General features: G+C 41.2%; 1 protein-coding gene across 6 annotated transcripts in view; it reads left to right on the top strand.

Moving 5' to 3' along the window:
• The window catches only part of FRMD3 (FERM domain containing 3), a 323,707-nt gene that overhangs the window by 265,976 nt on the left and 31,047 nt on the right, over positions 1-26,684 (top strand). For all 6 annotated transcript variants that reach the window (XM_023537767.1, XM_023537766.1, XM_023537764.1 and 3 more), the window contains one exon: positions 4,501-4,625. In XM_023537767.1, coding sequence (XP_023393535.1) covers positions 4,501-4,625 — 125 coding nt within the window. The remainder of the gene's footprint in view (positions 1-4,500; positions 4,626-26,684) is intronic.

Below are 26,684 nucleotides of genomic sequence, written 5' to 3'. Positions count from 1 at the left end.
TTGGGCCCCATTTTGCAGTACTTGCTCTGTGGAGAGTCATTGGCTTCATTTGACCTTGAGTGTCACACGAACAAGCACGATGTGTATGAGGCAAGGCTGTGTCATTTTCTGGCTGAGTCCATCATCCCTCTTAGAACTGCCCTCTGTTTCTGCCTCTGTTCATCAGATGTGACCAGTTACCACCATCAGCCCAGCTTTTTCTGGGCTATTTCACATGAGGGGGTAGGATGCTCATCTCTCGCTGGACTCTACTTCCAAGGGTTACTCAGAGGAATGAGGACTTGGTCATTATAGGTTCAAGGGTACACATCTTTGTTAAGGTGGCAATATATGTAATTCTTAGGAATTAAATATTCTCTTGGTGATGTTGAACTTCATACCACCACAACGTTCACAAGTCATTGTACATCCTAAACCTCAGACATGCTAAATATCTAAAGCTGAACATTCTCATCACAATGCTTTCTGTTTTGAAGGCAAGATCATCATAAGCTATGTTCTTTAGGAAGTTCCCACACACTGGCTGGCGCCGGTCCTTCCCTCTCTGTCTTTGAACTTAGAGGAGTCTGCCTTATGCTCAGATTTGCCCCATCTCCTCTCTTTCCAGTGTGACCCAGCGAGCAGGGTGCCTCTCACCTTGTCTCTGGGGTTGTCAGGCAGGAGCAGGCTGTGGTCTCTCGGAAGTGCGGCCAAGCCAGCCCGGTGTGGCCATCCAAGCAGCAGCTCTTCTCACTCACATGGGGGAGCAGAACCGCTGCTGGCATGAGTTTCTAGCAAATGTATACAGAGAATAATCCATCCTGGTTTTGGATGACCACATGGGAAGCTGTCACATGCAAGTCTGTAAAACCAGCCTGAAAACTGGGGAGTGAGAGAAGCTGGAGTGCCTTGGCTGGGCACCTTGGTACCATACCTGTGAAAGCCTTACAGCTCACCCATTGATGACAATGGTCTTTTTTTTTTTTTTTTAAATAGTTGTTTTATAGCTAGCCTTCCTCCACCTCAAATTGTGGTTACTCCGTGCAGCAGAAATGAAGAGGAAATGATAAAACGTATTATTTGAATTTTTTCAGAATCTTTGGGCTGGAAATGACTTCGATATCACCTACTTTGATTCTTCTATTTTATAGACAAGGGAGCTTGAATCTCAGAGAGGTTAAGTGATATAAGGTCATAAATTTTGGGGGGCACACCTAACTAAGCCTACGCTCTTTTTTTCTGTAGCATCTGCCACCCTGAAAGCATCTGGCATTCTCTTAGGAGCTGGGAGGCAGACTACCCCAGGGGCTCAGCTTGGGTTTTATTCTTTCAACTTGAAGCTTGAGTGTTTGATTTCAAAAAAAAAAAAAAAAAAACCAAGAAATAATGCTAGGGAGTTCCCTTGATGGCACAAACACAATGTAGGAAACTTTTTAACAAAATATACTTTCGGAGAGACAAATTCCATATATATGAGGCTTTCCAAGAGTCCCATAATTACAGTCTAGGGATAGTTAATAAGATCAGAGAAGAATTGTAAAAAAATATTTCTCTTTTAAATTCAAGTTTCCATAATTTATAGGAGTTATGGTATCTAGATCAGGGCTTCTCAAACCTTAACTTGCACAGGGATCACCTTGGGATCCTGTTAAAATCAGATTCCGAATCATGAAACTGGCCTTTCTGACAGACACTGAGATGATGGCTGTGTGGCTGGTCTACAGACTGTACTTCGAATAACCAGGCTCCAGATAATTAATAGTGAAGGGGGTGAAGGGAGCAGATTGGCCTTAGTGAAAATCTTTCCCTAGAGTGGCTTGAGCCACCAGAGGAGATGGGAAATGAGGCACCAGTCAGTTTATAGTTTCCCCCTTCTGGAATATTCTAAAGTCTCCTCAGGATATTACTGTATACAAGGACCCGTAGGCCCCTTGAGACAATGCTTTGCATGCTCTTTCTTTTTCCTTCCACTACCCCCTTTGACAGGTATATGAAAGCTGATTGAGTTCATATCCTCAGGATGCTTCTCTGGTCCTCCGTTCTTTACCACCATCTCCCAAATCTCTAACAATATGGGGAAGAATTAGTTTAAAGTAAAGACACAAAGCAAGCTCTGGGAAAACAAGGCTTGTGCCTGTCTTGGTCATCTCCATGTCCCCTAACACCTAACCCAGGTGCTGGGCAAATAGTAGATCAGTACATATTTGTTGAATGAATGCCTGAACTAAACTAAGAGTGTGGGGTGACAACAGCACCTCTGTGATTTTCTGAGACCTGAGATCTGTCCAAGGTGCTGCTCTGGGGCCCTCGACCTCTCAAGAGGCAGCACTGTGGTCAGAGCCATGGTGATGTGAGACACTTCCAGTAGCAACTTCTTGTTTCCTGCCAGTTGCATGGTAGGAAACTTTTTTCTTGAACAATTATTTTTGAATTATTTTGACTTCTTCGATGTGGCTTTCAAAAGTGAGAGTATAGTAATGAGCTCTCTTTCTCTGGTGGTGTTTGGAGATGACCGACCGTTAATCTAGAATGGTGATGATAAGGCTTCAATTAGCTATCTATCCTCACACCTGAGATTCTACTTTCCAAAGAATCACAAGTTCCTGGACTACTTCTTCTGTTGAGATGGGTCTATCTAGAGAGAGAGACACACAGAGAGACTGAGATCACTGTCTTGGGATTTTTCCTTTTTTAAAAAAAAAGAAAAGACACAAACTCTCATGTTACTTCACTGGTCTTTGCTGATGACAAGATCCCCATGCATGGCCCTCTGGGCTGGCTACTTGGTGAGAATCACCTGCCCATCCGAGAGGCCTGGTGAGTCCAGGGCTGACTGTGTGAGTTACCTGAGCATAGCAGCCGCCACCAGGGGACACCCAGAGGTAATATCTGTACCTGAAATGAGCACCTGTTTAGAAGTCACGAATGGGTTCTAATCTTGGCTGTGTTGTTTACCAGCTTTGTAGTCTTGGATAAGTCACTAAACTTTTCAGATCATCAGTTTTTTTATTCATTTATAAAATAAAATTTGTAATTTACTTTGTCCAACTTCTAGGTTTTGTTGAGGACTAAAATAAAGTGGTTTAAAAATTATAAGGGGCCATACAAATGTGAGGTCATGATTTTATTATAATTGTCTCTCATCCAAGCCATAGAAGCTGACAGTCTGTCCCGATAGAGCTTCTGATAACAGGCCAGTGGCATCTCCTTTCATTCCAAGGAGTGGTGAAGGCACTCTGTGAGCCTCATTTTAGTCACTGTGTGTTATGCCATCAGTTTTTGGAGCCAATCTTAGAATATACTTGTAGTTCCTAAAGGAAACCTTTCTCACTAGAGTTCTTAATGACAGTTTCGTTTGGAAACTGCTTTATGCCAGGTGAAGACACATGTGTGGACTGCAGAGTGGGCCAGGTATTTTAGCATAGTCAGCTGATGGGCGGATTGGGAGAGAGGAGAAACATGGCACCCATGGCAATTATGTCAAGACAGGATTACATTCAGTTTCAAACCTGAAAATTCCTCAGGGTGCTGCACGAGGAGCCGTAAAGCAGACAAGCCCTTAAGGTGCTTATTAAGTTGGGGCTGATTATGATTAGTACAACCATAATTACAGAGAGACAGAGGTGACAAATGCAGTGAGCTGCGAAAGAAGAGAGAGTCATGTGAGCAGAGAATGAGAGAGTATGTGTTCGTGAGTGCCATGAGGCCAATCCAAGAGGGGAAGGAGACATTTGATACCAACTTTGAAGGATCAGTTGGTTTTGGTTTTGACAAGAAACCTGGGGTGGAGGGCGGGGTGCTCAGACACCAACCAGAGGCACCCCACTCCTTGTTGTCAGGGCAAGCAGCTGCTCCAGTGCAGCAGGCAGTGTATATGGGCTTCCCAGCTGTTAGCCAATAGTCTTGATAAGACACCCGCATGGTTTCCTGGACATCTGCTGTTTGTCACAGCCACTGACACATGCGCATGCTCCTTTTAAAAGGAGAAAGCAGAACTGGGTTCTGTGGCTGGTTGGTGAGTGGGGTGTGAATTGGAATGGGGGTATTAAACATCGATATTAAACTTTGGACATCCAGTGACACAAAGATAGCTTATAGCTATAGAATATCTGTGTCATCTGTCTGATAGAGGTTTTGTTTGTTTGTTTGTTTGTTTGTTTGTTTGTTTGTTTGAGTCTTGGTTAAATTACTTTGAGCCATGCCCTTCTTTTACTTTTCTGCTTGTCTAGTTCAGTGATACCCACACCTCCCATGTCTTTTTCAAATGTCTTTGTTGTCACGTGCATGCCCAAATCTGATGACATATGGGAAAACACATGTTCTTTCACTGTATTGCATTAGGATACACAGACATTTTTTTCAGGACCTTAAAGATAAAAAGGGCTATGTGTCTTGAGTGCTATGCCATATTTACCACTGGCCTAACCCACCATGGGAATCTAGAGGCTGTTCCCAGCCTGGATAGCCTACTGCGATATTCCTAATGGAAACCAACTCTATCTGGCTTGTGTCTGTTTTCAGAGCCAACATTACCCAGAGCCGCAGTTCCCACTCCTTGAACAAACAGCTCATCATTAACATGGAACCCCTGCAACCTCTGCTGCCTTCCCCCAATGAGCAGGAAGAGGACCTTCCTCTGGGTGAGGGTAAGTACACTGCCTTCCAGAGGCCACTGCTGGAGGCTTACCCTGAAGGAATGAGCGAGGCACAAATCCTGGGTAGGTTGGTAATGGTTGAGATGGGGGTTGGAGTGAGCCATAAACTGTGGTTTTGGTAAATAAGCTTATTTTCACTGGAAGACAGCATTATATTGAGCATTCTATCAGTTTCTCCTGGAAAGAGTTCACTGGTACAAAGTGTTCCTAAAATTACATGTTAAAGCAGTAATGGCGTTATGCTCTCACTGTCCAGTAGGGTAGCCATTAGCCATATATGGCTATTTAAAACTAAGTTTAAATTAGTTAAAATTAAGAATTCAGTTTCTCAGCCACATCAGCCAAATTTCTAATGCTTGATAGTCACATGTGGCTGATGGCTTCCGTCTTAGACAGCTCAGATGAACATTTCCGTCATTGCAGAAAGTTCTGTTGGATGGTGATGTTTTTGACTATAACCACAATGAAATTAGTGGTTATAAAGAATCCTCCACAAGTATCTCTATGCTGGTCATCCCCTTTCTGTCTCAGTATTTCTCCAGCCTCTTGTTTCCTTTTCCATAAGTCCTTGTCTGACAGTTTTGATCTAAGCTAAAACATATGAAGTCTACTTCAACCCAAAAGTTGTTATATTTTTAAAAAGTATAATATACGTGCTTCTAAGCTTCCTTTTTTTGTGTGCTTTTAAGGACTTGACTTACTTACTTGGAAATAAGCTCATCACACTTGGTTGCTGCAGATAGACAGTGTGGCAAATCTCACGCTCTTATTAATTTCGAAGTAAATTAAAAAACAATTCTGTATTTGTGAGTCTGTTTTTGATTAGTTTGTTCTTTTTGTTTCTTAGATTCCACATATAAGTGAAATCATATGGTATTTATTTTTCTCTGTCTGACTTATTTCACTCAGCATAATAACCTCTAGGTCCATCCATGTTGTTGCAAATGGTAGGATTTCATGTTAAACAAAACAAATACTATGTATCAGGCTCTGTCCTAGGTACCGTATTATATAAATTAAAAAAACTTCACCCCAAATAGTTATTGGAACCCTGAACACAACCATAACATGTTTTTTCTTTATGTGATTTTGATTTCATTATTTAAAATCCGGATACTGGGCAGTTTCAAGGGGACAGGTCACTCTGTCCCAAAAAGATCACTTTCACCTGCAACTTCAAGTCAAGAATTTCTTGCATTAAAGAAAACTTGTCAGGCCATAATAAGAATGTGACTTGGATGCAAATATCCTTGGGGGAGTGGTAGCAACTAATTCACACAGAGAATTTTAGTAAATAATTTCCTTTAAAAAAGTTTATATGGTTAGAAGGAGAACTGGGCACCTGGATGCCAAAAATACCATGTGCGGAGGGAAAGCGTGCAAAATACAGAGGAGAGGGCCTCAGAAGACACCTTTATCCTCAGCTGGGCCACAAAGTGATATTAAGAACAGACATGTTATAAGTAATGGCCTTTACTCTGCCTTAACAGTTAACTCTGTAAGCTCTATGCTAAATTAATTTTAGGGTCTCTGGGTCTCTGTTCCTTGTCTACATTTTTCAGCACCTTGTCTGTTTTTGTATGCTTTTCAAGTGAAATAAAGCAGCTTTCAGTTCTGATCATTAATAGTTTTCTGGGCTTTCTCCAAAATGCCTAGAATATTGGTTTGAGTGGAAATCACTTTTTCTGGAGATCATGATTATCCTGAGGTTGAATAGAAAAGAGGACGGGAGAAAGAACCATCCAAGCTTGGGATTGTGACTGTGCCTTGTCTGTGAAACCCAGATGGGACTAAAAGTTGGAAGACCAAACAGATTGAACAGTTACCATGGGAAGTGTGGAAGCCAGGTCACTGTTGCTCCAGGTGCCCCCCAGGTTTGAAGGGGAGCTTGGGCAAGATTTAACATGACAACTATGTGAATAAGAGATACATACCTTATAATTAACAGCAATAAAAATGAAAATTTTCATGACCTATAGAATCCATAAGCCACTTTTTCATTGTTTCCAGTGATTTTATAGAAGAATCTTACATTCTTTCATCAGCTCTAAAGTTAAACTGATAGGTCTTTCTCTTAAAAAGTCCAAAATAGCTTTATAAATTTCTAATAAAACTATTGCTTTTTCTAAAAAATCCATCTCCTTATGCCACAGGCTTATGGGACATCTTTGTGGGTTTTGAAGCTCAGGTAAATCATAACAACTTCCAGGATCTAGAATCAACTTAAAAGGAAGAGAAGTAAAAATGATAACGTTGTTAAATGTCCAGTAGAGAGAATGAATTTCCAAATCTAGAGAAGAGAGCAAAGTCATCTTAGGCACCATAGAATTTCAAGTTCTGATTCCCACAGTGAACCTGGCTCTGTGTTCTTGACACCATTATCTATCTGTTGGTTACTGTCTGAGAGTCAGATTCTGCTCTGAGTATCTTATCTTTGGGTGTCAGACAGTGGGATTTAGACATTCCATAGAGATGAGTACTTATTTTATAGATTTATATTTCTCTGATACATAAAGAGAAGAGAAGCAGAGGATAGTATACCTTTAAACAATGATGTTTCCACTTTTGTGGATAGGCTCTGTTTCTGGACATTTACAGTGTGACAAATTTTGTTTTATCCTTAGGTTTTGATATTTTAGTACTTTTTTTTTGTCTGATCAAGAGCAGAGTTGAAAGAGGCTGGGAATTCATTCATTCCTTATAACAAACATGACAAAGACAAGGTATACAACTGGTAGACCATACTTAGTGTGTGCAAGTTGCTGTGGCCTACAAAGGTGAAGACACTCTCTTCCCTGGAGGCTCACAGCATGTTGGGATCACAGAGGTTCTGCCTTTGCTAATTGAATTGCGTGCTCACTTTTCTGCATGTCTCATGAGACATCAGTACCTCAAGCTGCCTGGAGAACGTCTGTTCTCTTTTAGTCTCACTAGAGTATCTGACATAAAAATGGTGAGCAAAGGAATGAATGGATGAGACTTACAGGTAGAAAGAGCTGTGGGTGGGCTGGTCCACCTGCATTGGTTCCTTGTGTGGCTTTGGGGAGGAAGAGTCAGTGGAACAGTGAAAGGTGAAGCAGAAAATTAGGAAAGAGCCAGATCATGATGGTGTCTTGTGACTTACTGGAGAGTTTAGACTTTAACCTGATGGCAATTGGGAGGCACTGGAGGATTTCAAGCACGGAAATGACCTGATCATTTGTGCTGTGTAAAGGGCAGATGAGATGTTGGTTTGGCTGAAGCAGTTTTTCGACCTAAGCATTAGTGACTTTTTGAGCTTTATAATTCTTCGTTGGGGGCTGGCTCATGCATTGTACAGTGTTTAGCAACACCCCTGACTTTTATCCAGTAAATGCCAGTAGTACCCTATCAGTCTTACAACCAAAAATGTCTCCAAGTATTTCCAGCCGTCTCCTGGGGAACAAAATTGCTCCCTGGTTGAGAATTACTGGGTTGGAGACACAGAGACCACACAGGAACCATTGCACGAGCTCAGAGAATAGATAAATAAGGGCTGAACTGAGGCAGTGAGAATGGGACTAGGGCGGAGGCAGGGGATTCAAGCTAAGAGACTGCAGAGATGTGGAGATGGGGTCACTGATTACAAGGCAGATATGCAGTCTGTGGAGGTTCTCCTGTCCAGGTTCTACCCTTATGTCCCAGACTTTCACTGAGAGTGAAAAGACTTCGACCTCTTTAAAGATGAGACACTTGAGACACAGAAAGTTTTAAATCAGCACCACTCAGAGTCAGTAGCAAAATTGATTTTGTTTAGATATAGGAAATATCTGTTTTGTTTAGTTAGGTACTGTATGTTGCCTCTCTGGGTTTCAAACATGGAGTGAAGGAGACTTGGACATCACTGCTCGCCTTTGATGTTGCTGTTCCCCATCTCTACATAGTGGCTCATATTCTTGTTTGGGGGAGTTACAAATCGCACATTTTGAAATTGGATCCATAAACAGGTCCAGGTTGGCAGCATGACTCCTATTTAAAGAGTTGTCTGATTAGGACTTTAAAAAAAAAAAAATCAGGCTGGGAGAAGAAAGGTCTTATCATTCTTGACCCTTAGAGATTCCCTCTCTGTGAGGTCATGAGAACGTCCTGGCACCCTGTCTCACAATGGGTGCCGTAGTGGTGGCATCTCTGCTGCTGCCAGGACTCTCTGGGGTCACCACCACTCATTCGTCTGATAAACTTTTTCTGTTCCTCCTAGAACTTCAAGTTTCTCAAAGACAGCTGGGCAGACCATGCTTGCCCAGATTAGCCCAGCGGCATTCTGGGAGAACATGTGACCCCATTCACCCACACGACAGCTGGAGGATTAGCTCTGAAGTTGGCTGTGTCTCAGCAGGGAAAATACAAAATCAGTTTCTAGGCACTACTAGGCAACGGGAAAGTTTTCAGCGTTACCCTCAAGTGGCTCAGTTACAGAATCTGAGAATATTAGTGCTGTGTAAAACTTTAGATGAGACTGGCAAACCATTTGAAAAGTGCCACGTAGAGCTTCTGAAAGTTACAGGAGAGGAAAAAATTGAAGGTGGGAATTGTTCTGGGTGAAAATGACATTTTAAAGTGTCATTAATCTGAGTGGCTTCGCTTGCAAAATGAAGTAGGGTATCTGTAGTCTAGACAGCAAAAGGCTTGCATGTTTTATTGGTGGAGTATATTTTTCATTATGGAAAGATGCTGCATTATGGTAGAGAAGAATGAAATTAATCATATGACACTTGGTAGCTGGCAGTTAACTGGCATTCACTGAAGATCATCTTGTCTACCAGAACAATGGCACAGGCTGGCAGAATTAAACAGGCTGGATACCATGCTTTCTTCCCCTTGGTAGACAAAACTAAATAAGAGTTGAAAATGTTCAACACTCTCCTCCGGGCAAAACAAAAGCACAGTGGAGACAGAAGAATTTCTGTAAAGGAGCGTCTTGGGGATGGCAATGCGGTTGCATGAAGCTGCTTTTGCATATGATTGAGAACATGTCTATATCACAGAAAGATGGAAATTAAGGAGGATGGTAAAACTCTTCCAAGCCACCCTTTAGTACTCTCCCTGTAGATGTTTGCGTGTGTTTGTGCACGTGTTATGTGAGTGCATGTGTTTGTCATAGACGTGATTCTCTGTGTGTGTGGGAAGAGCAGTGGGGGTGTTTAAAGGTTTGTTTACAGCAGAGGTCCCCAACCTTTGGTCTACAGACTGGTACTGGTCAGTGGCCTGTTAGGAACCAGACTGCAGAGCAGGAGGAAAGTGGCAAGTGAGCGAGTGAAGAGTGAAGCTTCTTCTGTATTTGCAGCCGCTCCCCAGCGCTCGCATCACTGCCTCAGCTCCATCTCAGATCATCAGGCATTAGATTCTCATAGGAGCACTAGTCCCTGGTGCCAAAAAGGTTGGAGACCGCTGGTTTACAGTGCTTGGCCCTAACTATAGACAGCTTAAAGTGGCATCATTGAAATTCTAGAAAGTCTGTATATGAAGCTATGAAGGCATTTTGAGCCTATAAAAAGAGTATTGCCTTCATCCACCAAGCATGCCATACTCTTGACCCCACCCACTGTACACCCCAACACATCCCAGGCGACCTGTAGGGCTAACTGCATTTTCTCATGTGAGGGTCTCTCGATGTCATACCAGACAGAGCCTCTCACATACTACACAGTTGCTCCAATCTTATCACTGAAGAAGTCTCTAAGAGCCCAAGGCTGTAATGTTTACACTGATTCTGAATTCCTGTGCCCACTCTCTTCCCTCTTTCTTCCCTTTCATTTTCCCCTATGTGCTGAGTCATTTCTTCCCTTGGGCTCAGACTATGTCACGGCACACATTAGGAGTGATGCACTGGTCTTTTTGACACTTCTTTTATGTTCTATCAAACTGTAGGAGCTGTTAATAAGTCCCATGGAACCACATTCCCCTTGCATTACTGTTAGCTGGTAACGGCAGACCAATTAACTCCAGCTCTAATTGTAGTTATCCCTGCCATGGGGTTTGTATTTTCTTATTATAAAGCATATTTATCATCTAGAAAATTTAGAAAGTACGAAAAAAACATAAATAAGCAGAAAAAAACATCACTTTCCAGATTATCCCACCTCCTGGAAGCAATCAGTGTTAGCAATTTTCTTTGCTGTGCATTTCAATGCCTTTGCGATCATCCTGTGTGTACCACTTTTAAAATCCTGGCTTTGTTTGCTTAATGTTGAAAACATATCATAAAGTGAACTGTAGTTCAACAAAGATTGGGAACATATTTAATGCAAATGCAGACACATGGGTTAATATCCTGAATTAGAAGAGACTCATACAAAGCTCCATTTTAAACAGCATTTTAGCACTGCATACATTTGGCTCTCCTGAACTTTTTTATTTAATAGCACCCACAGTCTCCCCATGCTGACAGGAGTCCAGCGGTGTGGAACCTGCTCCCCAAGAGCCAGGAGCCTCCATGGAGCGGAGGACAGCTCCTGGTTTTACTTATAACTGCAGTATCAGATTAGCAGAGTCAAAATTCAGAATCCATGATCCCATCTATTCTGGAAGAAAGAACCACAGTTTGGGTTCTTCTAGGGTAGAACAGCTCTTCTAGGGTAGGAGATGCCAAGGTCAACTGGGAAGAGGGTGGGATGAGCTAAAGGCTTGAGTGAGTTCTGAAAATTCAAGTTCGTAATGTTTGTAAACTCTTCAAAGTATTGTACTCTTTTTTTGCTTTTCTTTAGAGTTCGTTTCATCTTTAAGACTTTGGTTTCTGGTATTTACTGACAACTTAAGTACTCTTATGCAGTTTGTATCACTTGAAAGAGATCTTTGAAATTTTAAGTATTTTACACTGCTGTAAAGAAGCTAAATGCTTTGTTCCTGATGCAATTTATGTACATTTTATTTGGCAAGGATTTTGTATTTTACATCATCAGATGTTAACAGTGTGTCATTGTAGTTCTGTAGTTGGCTAATTCCCATAAATTATTCATTTTATGAAATAGAGTATTCCTCTGTAAATATAGCAGTATTTCAAGTCACTGCTCTGTGTCTGCATCTGCACCTTGGACAAGTGAAGAAATAGAAACTCTGGTCTAGGCTTCTCCACCAGGCAGCTGGGTGAACATAGACAAGATGCTCCACCTTTTGGAGCCTCATATTCCCCGTCTATAATAAGAAAATTGGACTTAAGCACCACTCAAAGGCTTTCTGCTATAAACTCTAATTCTTTCGCTGAATGTCAAGGTCAGACTGCAGGACTATGCCTTGAGGTCTTCTAAAATGAGAATGGGAACGTGGCATCAGGAATACCTTTCATAGATTTTGAGAGTTAGAGGGAATGTCCTGGATATTCTAGTACAGGAATTGGTGAACTATGCCCTGTGGCTGCCCCCACCTTGTTTTTTTGTTTGTTTGTTTGTTTGTTTTTTCTCTCTAGCCTAAGAGCTAAAGGTTACATTTTAAATGATTATATATAAGTACCTACATAATATCCTCGATTTTACCTCTTGGCCTGCAGAGCCTCACATTTACTATCTGGGCCTTTCCAAGAAAGGTTTGCTGATCTCTGATCCAGCACATTCCTCAGGATTCTATAAATGAGAAAGCTCAGAGATGGGAGGCAATTTGCCTGAAGTTACATAGCTGGATAAGTCTGGGGTGGGAATCAGGTCCTGGTTCTCAAACTCCTGGCCCAGGTATCTTCAAACACATCTAAAACGGCTCACCTCCTTCTTGCTAAAATAGAATCAGTAACTAGGGAACAGCATTTATTTTTCAGTTATATGAAATGAAGTCTCAAAAGAAATGACTTATATAAATGTAGAGAATCTGCGATTTAGTGGGAAGGGCTCCTGAGTATTCTGGGCAGCGTTCAAGCCTTTGGTCTTCAATCTTAGCAGGCCAGGATCTAGTGACTCCTTGGAGACTTGCCACACACTGGATAATGTCCCCTGACCTCGGAGTGAGTGGTGAGAAGGCTGTGGACAGTGTGCCCCCAACCCCCCCCAAAAATCCTCGTAGAGCCTGCTGCAGGGAAACACAGAAAGGCTCGCTGCCCTCTGGGAATCACGTTCTGATTTCAAAGCTGAATTCATTAAATAAGGAACGGCTCTCTCCAGGCCTAGTTCTAATTACTCATAGTCTGTGTTAAGGATCTTTGTCTAATTAGTGAAAGTAATTCAGTGTGGAACTTCCCAAATCACCGCTCCTGCTCAGGTTGGCGCTTTGCTGCTGTACGTCAGTATTAGTAATTAATTGCTTTAAAGGATGCAGCCGGGGTGAAAAAAATGTCAGTCAAATGTCCCGTGAAGTAATCCAGTCACAGTCCTTGAGGGCTGGGCAGTGAGCCAGGGGAGAACAGAAGCATGAACAGCCGTGACAGCCAGAGCATGGTCTGTGACGGGAAAGACATTGTGCTTGGCACTTAGACAAGTAAACACTCCCACCACATCCCTAAGAAGCTGCAGGAGAGGGAGAGTGAAAATATTACTAAACCATTGCCATTAGAAAGCAGAAGCTATAATTTTCTGAATCCCACAGTCGGCATGGGATTCTGTTTTCTAGTGTTTTTGTTAGTGGCTTGGTAGTGTTAAGTAAATGTTCTTTGTGATACCCAGGCTTACAGGGAGGCGGGATCTTACAGAATCTCCTTCCCACCCGCTCTTCTGTTAAGACCCAGTGCCAAGTATGTGGAAGAAACTATTGAGTAGGGTGTACTAGGTCTACTCTTTTGAGTACACTCCTAATGGTAGGTCTGTGGCAGTGTGGGCAGGGTTCAAAAAAGAGGCTTGGTCAGTTGGCACAGGCTGGATATTGGGGGTGTCCACTGGGGTGCACATCCAATGCCATCTACAGAGGGGTGTGACCTCCCACTTAGTCTGGCCGATGGTGAATTGGGGGCCCTGGAGCCGTGACTTCCAGAGTGAGGCATGTGTGTGGTGGGCTTATATAATGTCCCACTGGGTTTAGAGGAGAAACTATGTAGACTTCTACTGGTATTTCACTTTTATCACCTCATAAAATTTCTATTGTGTAGGTTTCATAATGGCCATAATATATGACAGCACGTGTCTAGTTTATAAATAAATATGCATTTATTCATAAGTATGAGCAAACTCTCTCCACCCACAAATTTTGGATACAACTGATCTCATAGATAAGTCAACAAAAAAAGAAAAGGGCGGGGCGTGTTTTTGAAACTCTGAAATCCCTGTTCGTGCCAAAATTTCAGATTCCTAAAATAGATGTGTGATCTGTTTGCTCTAGTTACGGTGGTGACATGCCATTTACATGCTTTTAGTCTTTCACCCTGGAGAGCCAGGATGAGTCACCTAAGCAGAGTTTGGAGTTTACCAAGCTATTTGGTAGGTGCTGTGTCACTCTCGCTGAAGTGTATTGTGGTTCTGAGTCCACAGCTTACGTGGGGGCTGACTCTACTTTCGGAATGGATACATGACACACCTTTGGGGGGATTCTCTGGTCGTAGGAGAAGCATTAGATAGAGAGAGAGGGCTGGGGCTCATTCATTCATTCACTTGATAAACATTTACTTGGCACATGCTGAGCACTGACATTACTAGGATTTTCTTTCTTCTTTCATAAAACAAGGTGAGATGATTTCTAAGTTTCCTCTCCACTCTGACTATTCTTTAGTAATTCTTTCCCCAAATTACTGCTTTTTTTCAATACATGCTTTTCATTAGTACCTCGGAAAACAAAAGGTATAGACAACTTCTTTTGAAATGTTTTTAATGACACAGTAAACGTGTGGTGTAATGATCTATAAAAGCAGGTTAAGTTTTTTCCCATTATTATTATTTTTTCTTTTTTCTCCTAACCCTAACCCTAACCTTAACCCTTAACCATTAACCCTTAACCGTAACCTTAACTCTTAACCCTTAACCTTAACCCTAAGGTTTTTTCCTTAGGGTTACAAAATTCCAGCATAAAACTGAAATTAATTGCAGCTAGCATAAAAGGGAATATAAAGTGAATGTTTCCCCCCACTTGAAAGAGCCCTCATATTCTTTAACATTTTCTCTTAGAAGTCCAATTTGAAACTTTTTAAAACCCCAAAACTCCAGTGTGGCATAGGAAAGTGAAAATGGGCAGATGCTTTGACTGAAAGAAAAGTAAATAGGGTTTTCGGGATGATCCACTTGATAATCTAAACATAGACTAGATTTTGCTATTAAAGGAAGGATTATCCATATTCAAAAACTGGAGCAGCCCTTGTGACCTATGTCAGACCCTGCCTGAGCCCCTCTGCCACAGCTGCACAATTTGGCCCCTAAATACAGGCTCGGCCACACCCCTGACTCTAGGACCAAACCTGCCCTTACCTGGGAGGGAACTAAGCCACAGCCCAGCCCTTGCCTCAGGCTCCTAGTCTTGCTCTCTTTCTTGCTCTGTCCTGTCTTTTTCTGGTCCTCATGCCAGCCTTGTTTCTTTTCCCAAGTCTCTCTCTGCTCTAGTGGTGTCCCTGGGATTCAACTCGCCCCGGACCTTGAGGCCCCTTTGCCTGGGGCCGGGCCAGGCACCTGACCCCTACTCTGTGTCTGGGGCCTTGCCCTGCTCTGCTGATTGACAGCCTGCGTAGATCTGTCTTGAGTCTCCTGGGGCCATATTCTGTTCCTTCCCAGTTCAGACTGTTTTATAGCACTTGCTCCATCCAGAGTAGAGGAGTCTGGTTTTAAATGCCCATCTTCTCCCATTAAACTTCTCCCATCGCTCAATGATCATAAGATTCTTAATTGTCAAATCTATCGGCAAAATCCTGTTCACTGTAACTTTTAAATACACCCCAGAATCATTGCCACTGTAGCACCCCAGCTGCAGTCACTCTTCTCTGTGTCCTGGATGCTCTGCCCCTATCTGCTTCTGTTCCTATCTCCCTCCTCTAACCACATGTCCCACACAGTAGCCAGGGTGAATTTTTTATACTCAGATCCAGTTATAATAAAATCTAAGCCCCTCACTCTGGCCTATGAGGCCCTGGTGCTTTGCCCCCTGCCCACCCTTAGAGCATTTCCTACCGTCCTCCTCTTGAATCTCCATGTTCCCACCACACTGGTCTTCTCATTCTCCCTTGAATATGCTGAGCTCATTGCCACTTCAGGGCCTTTGCATGAGCTGTTTCAGCCACCTGGAAAGGCCTTTCCTCTGGTATTTGCAGGCCTGTTTCTTTAAGTCTTAACTCAACTTTCATCTCCTTGGGAAGTCTTCCCTAAATGCCCAATCTGAGTAGTTCTCCCAACAACCCATTTGTTGTCTCTCATGCCATCACCCTGGTTGATTTTTGTCAGAGCACTTGGCACTGTTGAGCACTTTCTAATTTATTTATGTGTCTTCCTGTTTGTTGACTGTCTCGCTTGACAAAAACATCAGCTTCACGAGAGCAGAGACTTTACCCGTTTCACCCCCACATTATCCCTAGTGCTTAGAGATGTTTTGACACACAGCCAGAGCTAAATTAATACTTGCCAAATTAGTGAACAATGAATGAATGAATGTATAAATTCTAAGTGCTGGCAGGACAGCCTTTGCTTATATAAGAGAAAACATATAAGGGGAATATTCTCCTGGCATTAGGGTTTACCAGAAGCCATTTTGTTTCATTTTTAATTTGAAATCAAAAGCTATATGATAGTCATTGTAGAAAATTTGGAAAAAATAGAAACCAAAATTAAATTTAAAAAATATCTGCTATCTCTTATGTTCAAACTGTAGTACGAATGTGTATAATCCATCTATATAGTTTTAACAAATATTGAATTACATTAGAGATACTATTTTGTGATCTGCTTTTTCACTTATTAATAGAGCATGAGCATTTCCCCATGACATTAAATATTCTTCCACAATTTTAGTTTTAATGGACATACATTATTTCATCACATAAATATGTAAAAATATCTCTCGCCCTCCCCACCTCCCACCAAATTATATATAAGAATGTCTCTTATTGTAGCCTTAAAACTGGGTATAACAGTTCTTCAACATCTTTGATAATTTGAAAGGCAAAACTTAAGAGCAGCTGGACATTGTTCTGGGATTTATCGGCCATTTGTGTTCCTCATTTCGAGCATGCAACTAGAGTGTATATGAGAGGCCCTTGGCTGGTGTGTTGAGTGGAAGAATTGGGTTCTCCGACCTCTAGCTTCTTGATTACTTAGCAGCAACACAAGGAGCCTGCAGTTCCAGAAGAGCCTGGCATTTTCCACAAGGAGATACAGATGCCCTCTTTCTTAATACCATTTGCAAAGCTGTTGGGAAATATGGAGAAAAAAATGAGAGCCCCATTCATTAATGTAGCTCAATTTAATTTCCTTTACTCAGAGAAAAATGGTTTATCTGTAATGGTGACTTGTGCCTGGAGGGAGTGAAATAATAAAGCAGAGGGGATGGAAAAACAAATTTATCCTGTATAGGGACAAAGGAAATAGATACTTGGTTGAGAGTATTAAACACAGATCAAAAGAGGCTATTCTAATTAGAGCCAGTAAGAACAGCATTGTCACCCATTTCTTCTTCTAGGGAAACTTCTGGGTATGTTGGCATCTGATAGAACTGCACTGTCAATGGATTGCCTAAGACATTGACATCAGGGAATTTTTAAGCCCTAGGTTCAACCAGGATAGAGAAAACACTTTATTTATATGGAAGGAAGAATCTGAATTATAGATAACCTCGGTCAGTGAGATGGCTTAAATTCTACTCCAAGGGAATTTTTGATGCTGGTTTCTGAAGAATGCATTGCAGTTATAGAACTCCTAGTCCCCATCCAACTTCTGTGGGAGATTTTTAGCCAGTTCCTCCATGGACAACTGTGGAAAATTTTCCTTCATGGTCCTGCCACTTCTACAGTGAGGGTACCTGTAGGTATTCAGTCCCTATCTTTATTCACAGAGTTTTAAGAATGCCTTTAGTGAGTGAGTACAGGTGTCTCTTATAGTAGATAAATCAGAGGGGATGGACAGCTACGTTGTTGCTGCACAGTCTATGGGTGGCTCATTGGGTAATGACTCCCATGAGGCTTCTTGGTGCTGTCCGTGGATGGCACACGATCCTTGGAGGCTGGTATCTCTTATCTCGCCCTCTCCTCTACTTGTGGCCCCTTTAATTCTCCTTTTATTCAGAGCGCGGATTCTTTTCTTCAGGCAGTAAGAGAGAGAGGTCTTTCTGTCTTGGAGTAATGGTTTGTGAAATTAATGGTCAAGTATTCGTGGTTATTGTTTTTTGTTATTGTTGTTGGATAAGTTAAGTTTGCTCTAGGGGGATCAAGAAAAGGCCACCAGGAATTTTGTGAGTATAGGTGAAAAGAGAAGCCCATTGATTAATATTTCAAAATGTTACCTTATCACAACTGGGAGACAGTAAAGCTTATTCTTCACTGGTGTTTGGAAAGAGATAAGGCAGCAAAGTGGAGAGACCACTGAACTTGGAATAAGAAGATCAAGATTTTAGGCGCAGTGTTTTCACTGATGAGGATGATCTTGACCTCCTCTCTTTCTCCACACAGTGTTCAGTCCTATGGTGTCACCCTATTCTTTCAGTGCTCATTGGCCACCTCTACCTGGAGGCCATACAACAGCTCCCATCTAACACATCAAACTTAATGGGTTTACAACTACACTCAGACTCTCATCCTTCCCCAAACATGAATCCCACTCTGACTTGGTTAATGACATGACTATCTATGCAACTTCCCCAGCCAGAGACCTGGAGGCCATCCTTGTCTTGTTACCCTTCCTCATTCCTCACATCCTCTTAGCCACCAGAGTCTTATCAAGTCCATCTCGGAAGCAACTCTGATGTTCGACCCAGTTCTTCAGCATGTGGCTACAACTTCATTTCAGGTCCCCTCTTCTCTTTCTTGGAACATTGCAATATCCTCCTTATTGATCTCCCTATAACCCATCCTCTAAACTCCTGCTAGAACTACTGCCCTTGTTCGAAGTAGTTCCTGGAACCTTCTCCATTGACTGTGGAGGAGAGTCCAGCCCTGCAAGTGTTCATGGCTCCTGACAATCTGGTCCTTGCTTACCTCTCCAGCCTTATGCCCGCCTTTATCCTGCCTGACCCTCTCATCGTTCTCTGCACAGCTTCCGTCTCCAGCCCTGTATGCCCATGCTAATCCCTCTCTACAGGCTGGTTCCTTTGCTTGGGCTGCTCTTTCAACTTCTCTTTGCTCTACCAGGTAATCCCATCCTGATTTCTCAAGTGGCTCCTCCTCTATGATTTATTTCCTGGCTCTGAAGACAGTACTAATAGTTTCCTTCTCTTTCATCCTTGCATTTATTTTTTCCAGCTTTATTGAGATATAATTGATATATAACACTGAAAAAGTTTAAGGTCTACGATATGTAGATTTGATACATTTATATATTGCAAAATGATTATCGCCATAGTATTAATTAATATCTGCATCACATCACATAATTACCTTTTTTTTTTTTTTTTGGTGATAAGAACATTTAAGATCTACTCTTTTAGCAACATTCAAATATATAATAGTGTATTATTAGCTATAACCACCATACTGTGCATTAGATTTCCTGGAACTTGCTAATCTAATAACTGGAGGTTTGTACCCTTTGACCCACATCCCCCCATTTCTGCCACCCCCCAGGCCTGGTAGCCACTACTCTCCTCTCCGTTTTCCTGGAGACTCTGCTGCTTGTGCTTGATTTTTAAAACTCTTTGTAACTACTCGTATACACGTCTGATCTAGGTAGCTGCCCACTTTCAGCATGGCATCTGGTACTTGCTCAGTAAAGGATGGACAGTTGAAGGGAAGAGGGGCCATTCTGGTTGACTTTTCTGGTCCTGACTCTAAGCCCTAAAATTAAATATAAGTCCTGTGTTATGTTGAAAGATACAAGACTCAGAGTTCTAATTTGCTTGAGAACTCAAAATAAGTACAATGCCCATTTGTAATGTGTTAGACTTTTTATATCATTCGAAAATAACTAGTGGGTTTTTTATATTCTTTGTTCTCACTTTATTTTTAAGCATTTAAACATTATTCTATTGGAGCAGATTATGATCATTTTAAAGATTTTGTGCAGAAATCCTGTAGTCATTTTTTTGAGGGTGGGGCAGGGAGCCAAATCCATTTTTCAGAAGAGAGAGGCAGTGACTCAACAGAAACATTTATCTTGAGTCACAAACATGCTTTAAACCTTTATTTCTTACCCAAAGCTGACTTCATGAAATGATATGCTCTTTTCCTTTTGTAAAGAAGATGGGGCGGGGGTGGGAGTGTGGAGGGGTGGGGGGGTCAGGAAAACAGATGGAACCACGAAGTGCCGGGGGCTCTAAGCTCTAAGCAGGCCTTGTGATCCGCAGCCCCCAGAAGACCCATTCATGGCCGCTCTGGTTGGCAGATGAGATTTGGAAAGAGAAACCGAGATTCCCATTTCCTTATAAATAAGAGTGTCTCATGCTCTTTCTCAGACTTTCATAGGGTTAGGCTTGTCCTGCCCCTCACCCCACTCAGGTTTTCCCCTCTCTTTGATTTGATCAATAGAATCTGGATTACTAGAATATTAAAAGAAAAAAAAATTACAGAAGACAAAGCATTCAGTGACATTCACTTCAGAACTGACTTCACTGCTTTTCTTCTAAAGCTCTAAAGAAGTTTCCAGCATTATTCTTCAGGACCTAATTGGGAAGTTTGTTTAAGCAAATGTTGTGTATCATTGTTCATCCTTAGATTTTCCAGGAAGTGTCCATCCTTAGATTTTCCAGGATCTATCTCTGTTAAGATCTGCGTTCATGAGAATTTATCACTAGGCTTTTGTTCTAAATTTACGAGCTAAAAGTTCCAAGAAGAGCCCCACTGGGTACGTTTGAATAAAGCTAACTGACGATTTCAAGAAGTGAGTAAAGTGAACAGATTTGTATTTTTAAAAATTCACTCTTTTATCTAGATGCTCTGAGATGACTGTGTATAAGAGGGTGGTAGAGGCACCCGCAGGGAGGTGGCCGAGGAAGAATTAGGCGGTGGAACTGACAGAGCAGGTGACTGACTAGATAAAGGCCAAGGGTGGGGGAGGGGGGAATACTGTGTTTGGGGCGTATGATGTTCTTGGTAAGACTCTCCTGTATAGTCATAGGAAGTAGCTCTCATTCTTCAAGCCTCTGTTTTCTCATCTGTAAAATTTAAACATAACCTTAGTTAATAGGGTTGTCATGAGTATTAATTGACACATAACAGTATGAATGAATTATTTTTTATTATGAAAAAGACAAAGGCACTCTCAAAATTAAGATCAGGATTCCTGACAGAATACATATGAAGTGCTAAGAACAAAGCCTGGCACATATGAAGTGTTCAATAAGTATGACCTGTTATTACCATAAAGCTAAAATAATGAAGGCTCTGAAAGAAAGCCCCCGAACAGACACCACATATAAGCATTCAGTGTCAGATAAGGTATCTTCACATAACTGGACCTTTCTGTCTCCTTTTCAGATGTAGGGACTTTCCCCAACAGCTCCATCTGAAGCTTCACCTCCACACCCTGCTCCTGCCAACTTACCAATGATCATAACACCCTTCCATTTCCTTCATAGTACAACATAATCTTGTTTATTTGTTACTTGTTGCACATCTTTATCCCCCTCTGGGATGGGACTGAGACCTTATCAGGCTTACACTCAGCCGTGATCCGAGAGTCTGGGCCAGCGCTCAGCACATGAAGATGTTCAGGGAGTATTTATCGGATGAATGAAGGACTGGCCACCCAGTTCGTAAATTGGCTCACCTGGACTCGTCGTGGAGCATCTTCTAGAGCCGCCCACTGTGAGTGCTCTGTCAGAGGAGGAGGGAGGTGGAGAGTATGGGCAAACTGAGGCTTGCTCAGAAATTGGTAAAAGGCACTCAGAAAGTCAGGCCCTAAAGAAAAAATTCAGTTTTTAGATGTTTCCTTCAGAACATCACACTTAGGATATATAGAGCGACATATTGGTATCTTAGGCTGCAAAGTTAAAATTTTATACTCAATTATTGGCATTTCTAGGCCTCATCAACTTGTAAATATTTTAAGTATATTTGCACTCCACTTAAAGCTTCCGAACTTCTGGTAAGAAACAGAATGAAAGTCAACAGCAGTTTTCTCTGGGCTGTTGCATTTTGAGAGACTGCTGGGATCTCCTTCACCCATTTCCTATCTAGTGGTAGTTCTCAACTTTCCTACACTGTGAAGGCTGTATTGTTAAAAAAAAAAAAAAATATATATATATATATATATATATATAAATATATGTATATAAAATTTATACACACACACACAAATATATACACACACATAATAATAAATGTTAATAACAACAAACATCCTAAAGATTTGTTTTCAAGATATTGACACTGAAAAGTTGGAACAAAAATAGCCAGGGATAGGAGTCAGGGAGGCAGGTCGTGAGAGCAGAGCAGTGTCTGGTTGTCTTCTTCCCTGACACTCTGTCTCGGTTTTTCTGTCTGTTTAGAAACAATCACTGGCAGCCTGAGCAGACAGAGGGCCCTGCCAGACTCTGCCCCTCTTTCTCTCTGGCATGGCTCACATCAGCTGCCTATTTAGGGATGCCACACTTATCAGTGTATGGGATGGTCAAGAACACAGATGGATGAGCCCTTAGGCCAAAATGTTCTGCGGCCAGAGTTCCTTCGAAGAGCGGTCTCTTTTTCCACAATGGTCGTGAAGAGAGCCCAGCTGCGCAGTTTGAATTCTGTTCCGTGTGCAGCTATAATTCTCCAGAAGGTTTTTATTGGCCTTCCTCCCACCTCCGCATGGTGATGCCCAGCCCCACAGAGCAGGATTCTCATTTTACAGCAGGAAACACTCAGTGAATGCTTCATCTGATAAGGGGGATAATAAAAAGAAGAGTATCCGATGTGCCAAAACATCTTACATGTATTCAGTTTTTTTCATGGAGGTTATCATAATTCGATGAACTCATGATCATTTCTTTGAAATGGATAGGACAGATATTGTTGCCTCACTTTACCAATGAGGAAATTGAATTATACAGATGATTGACTACCGTCACTTAGTAGTGTTAGGAACTGCTCCATTTCTCCTTACTGTACACTCAAGAATATACCCACCGTATCACAGATATATTATTAACTTATTTTATGACATTAATAAAATAACAGAAAAGTCCTCTAAGGTATGTGATAGTCCCAAAGACTTTTAATAATTAAAACCTAAATTTATTACAAAGAACATTTCATATATGTAATAATTTTTTTTTATCTTCCTAATTGGAGTTAGCAGTTAGCTAAAATTTCATTGAATCTCAGAAACTATTTTAACTAATGGCCGAATCCACTATAACTGTGAAATCTGTTAGTGATCAAAACAGTTAATAAGGTATATGATGATGATATACTAAAATAGTTAGCATTTATGAAGTGCTTACTACATATCAGCCACCCAGTTACATAAGAGTCAATATCACTTCTGTTTTATAGACAAAAAACTGTTTCAACAAACTTATGTAACTTTCCCAAAGTTACAGGGCTGGTCAGCCAAACTCTTAACAATCAGCAGTACTGCTTCCTTACTATTCGGGGAAAAGTAACTAGAAATGTTAGAGGCAGATGTTTGATAGAAGGAAGAGAATCCAGACTATTTAAATTCTTCACTGTTTTTCCCCTTGAGTAATTAAAGAAGAGAAAGGAATGAGCATGCACTGGAAAAAAGCCACGTTTCTTGAGTAATTCCCGTGCCAGCAGTGATCTAAGCATGCCACAGGGATTAACTGCATGAATCTCCACCACAAGTGCCTTTGCTATGCTCATTTTACAAGTGTGGAAACTGAGGCTCAGAGATAATAATCAGTGCAGCCAGGAGTAGAGCCCAAAGCCTGTGCTTTCAACCTTGCTTTGTACAATTGCTTAGTAAGTTCTAGTTCCTCTACTAGGAATCACTACACTAGGCAGTTGACATGCGTGATCTCATTTCCTTGTCATAACAACCATTCAGGAGTATTGTCTCCATTTTACAATTGTGCCAGGGCTCTAAGTTGTCCAATAGTTCCCAGTCACCCCAAAAGCAACGGCAAGCCTATTGCTTTCCCCAAATCTGTGCCGGGAAGTTTGTCACAGAAGTAGACATGGAATTCAGGCCTGTGAACAGCTCTTGTCATTGAACTTTCTTCCTCCTTTTTCCTTCTGCTTGATTTATCAGTGTTTCTGGCATCTCATTATGGAAAATCGATTCCCCTCTTCACACATCCTCTGCTTTCTTTAGCCTCTTGTCACTTCCCAGACATGCATTTCTGATTCTCCCAACAGATGAATCTAACCAGGAAAGGTATTCAAGGACATCCGGATGTTGTACTGTTGAGACCATTCTTTTGAGCACAGTGCTTGGAACAAGAACGATCTTCCTTGTACAGTATCTTGTAGAATCTCTGTGTTGGCTCCACATTCCTGCCTCCCTTTGCTTCTTCCTCTCGAAATGTAGCCATACTTTTGGGCAGAGTAGGGCAGGGCAGAGAGAAAAGGCTGGGACAATATGGAATGATGGTCCTGAGAGGCTTTCTCTTTCTCTAAACAAAAGCAGAAAAATCCGCGTAAGAAAGAGGGTGAAAGAATCTGCTTAGGATCTCTGAAAAGTAGCATAAAGAGTGAGAACAAGTTCAAGAAAGAGAAAATTAAAAATGTATGAAATGTAAAATATTATGATTAGTGGTAGTTAATAAAAAGAAAGAAGGAGACATTTAAAAATAACTATGATGAGATTTTAAGCTTGAGAATTAATGGGGAGTAACTCTTGGTGGAAAAGAATGGAAATAAAGTATGGCTTTGGTTTTGTGTCAGGGATTTTACTTGCCTTCCCCTCCCCACCCCATCTCTTGTTTGTTTAGAATAGGCTATCAGGTCATGTGTTGTTTTAACATAATGATAAGCATAGGGATTTACTATTTTCTCTCCAAACAGGCAAAGGGAGATTTTCTCAGTATCTGAGTCCTGGTCTCCTGCCATGCAAATGAGCCCGCTTTAATCCTTGAAATCCTTCATCTGCAAAGTATTGATTTATCTAGAACAAGGATTTTCTGATTTGTTCTTTGGCATCCTAAAGAATTTTAGCAATTCTTCAAGAATCACTGTTGGTGATTAGTGAGAGAAGGCCTACTAGGTGCTGTCTCTGGGCCCTACCTCTGTGCAGGATATCTGTTTTATATAGGGATTCTGCTCAAAATTAGATCACAAGTGGAATTGTAAAGGGTGGAAGATTTTGTGAATTTTTACTAGTATTTTCCTTTCAAGTTTCAGGTTTGTAAATTGACTAAACCCCGTGAGAGTAGGAATGGCCATACTGTGTCTTTCTGGAACTGATAATCTGTGTGAGGGGAGCGGGACCCCGCTGTGAGGTCTCTGAAGTAACTTCAGCTTGCAGTGCATAGCTGGCTGCCAGCCACTCTTCTCTTTCAAGATTTATAGTCTGATCTATAATATGCATTTTTATATAGTCAAGGTCATATTGCTAATGTAAACTGCTTTTTTCCCCATTTAATATTTATTACAAACTTTCCTCCACATCATTAAACTCCTAAACATAAATTTTAATGGAAGTCCAATATTCCATCATGTGTATTTAATCATTTTCCCATTGGAAATTTAATTTGACTTTTTTGTGATAATAAATAATATGCTGGTGAACATATTTGTCCAAAAAATTTTGTCAACATTTCTAATTATTTCCTTAGGATAAATTCCTGAAAGTTAAATTTCTGGGTCGAAGAATATCAGGAAATAGAAAATATTTTTGTTAGAAAATTATCTTTTGGTCACAGTAGTTATTTAAAGCAGAGAAATGTATTCATGCATGATGAAATTATGTGAGGAAATATTTTTTCTTCTAAATATGAGGGTGAGAAAAATGTATCAGTAAAGAAATATAATCAAAGATAATATGTGGAGCACAGTTATTAATCAGTTTAAATTTTTTTCAAATATAGCACATCCTAAAAAATTAAAAACAGTTGGCTCGCTGAGCACTTACACTGGGATGAGGGCACATTTTATGCCTCCGATGTACAAATGCAAGACTTTCAGAGTGCTGAGAGTTAGATGTAAGGTTTGGATCCTGCATTTAAAACATCTGGTTAGAAGTGGGGGCAGTATCAGCTCTCATTCTCGAGCACCAGATGTTAATTGGATGTGTAGGTTCAAATAATGGCTTTGCCGCGTATTAACTTCGTGAATTTGGCCAGGTCAGTTACTCTCTAAGGCATTTTTTTGTTTCCTTTTCTATAAAATGAAGAAAATATTAACATCATTGTGAGGATGGAGATCATATTGTGAGCTCAGCTCTCTGAAGCTGCACTGTCCAATATGGCAGCCCCATGTAGTTACTGAGCACTTGAAATGTGGCCGGTCTGAATTGAGATTTGCTGTAAGTGTGCAAATACACACCAGTTTTAAATACACACCAGTTTAAATGTACACCAGTACCAAAAAAAGGAATCTAAACTATTATTACTAATTTTTATATTGCTACATAGTGAAACGATACTATTTTGGATATCTTGGCTTCAAATAAAACATTATTTGAAGTAACATATTTTTTACTTTTAAAATGTTTTTTAATGTGGCTTGCAATATATTTTTATTGGACATCACTGCTCTAGAACGTAGTAAAGGCTCAATGAATATCTTTTAAGGGAAATTAAAGTGGATTGTTTCTCCACGTGGAGTTACACAGTTGTTTTACCTTCTGGGGCATTTGATTCTTAGGTCAAAGTAAGGCATTTGGATGGGATCCTCGGTTTAGATGGTTTAGAAAAGGCTGGGATAGGGACGATGCATAATTTGTCATTGTTTGTTAGAGGAGTGAGTGGAGAGTTTAAAAATAGAGTCCCCCTCCCTCCTTCTGCCCTGTGCTGATCCCTCCTGAGTTATTTCTGTTGGCTGCATTAGGAACTGACATTTGATTCATTCAGTGGGCCCTGTCTTGGTCCTTTAAAACAGAATGGACAGTTAGTGAAAGGTCAGAGCCACCATGGTTGGTGGTAGCTGCCCCGGCCCATGACAGACAGAGGAGACTGAGC

Source organism: Pteropus vampyrus, unplaced genomic scaffold (assembly GCF_000151845.1).
Source record: "Pteropus vampyrus isolate Shadow unplaced genomic scaffold, Pvam_2.0 Scaffold199, whole genome shotgun sequence".
Taxonomy (NCBI): Eukaryota; Metazoa; Chordata; class Mammalia; order Chiroptera; family Pteropodidae; genus Pteropus; species Pteropus vampyrus.
Note: the sequence above shows the minus strand (reverse complement) of the source record. Positions and strands in the feature narration are given on the sequence as shown.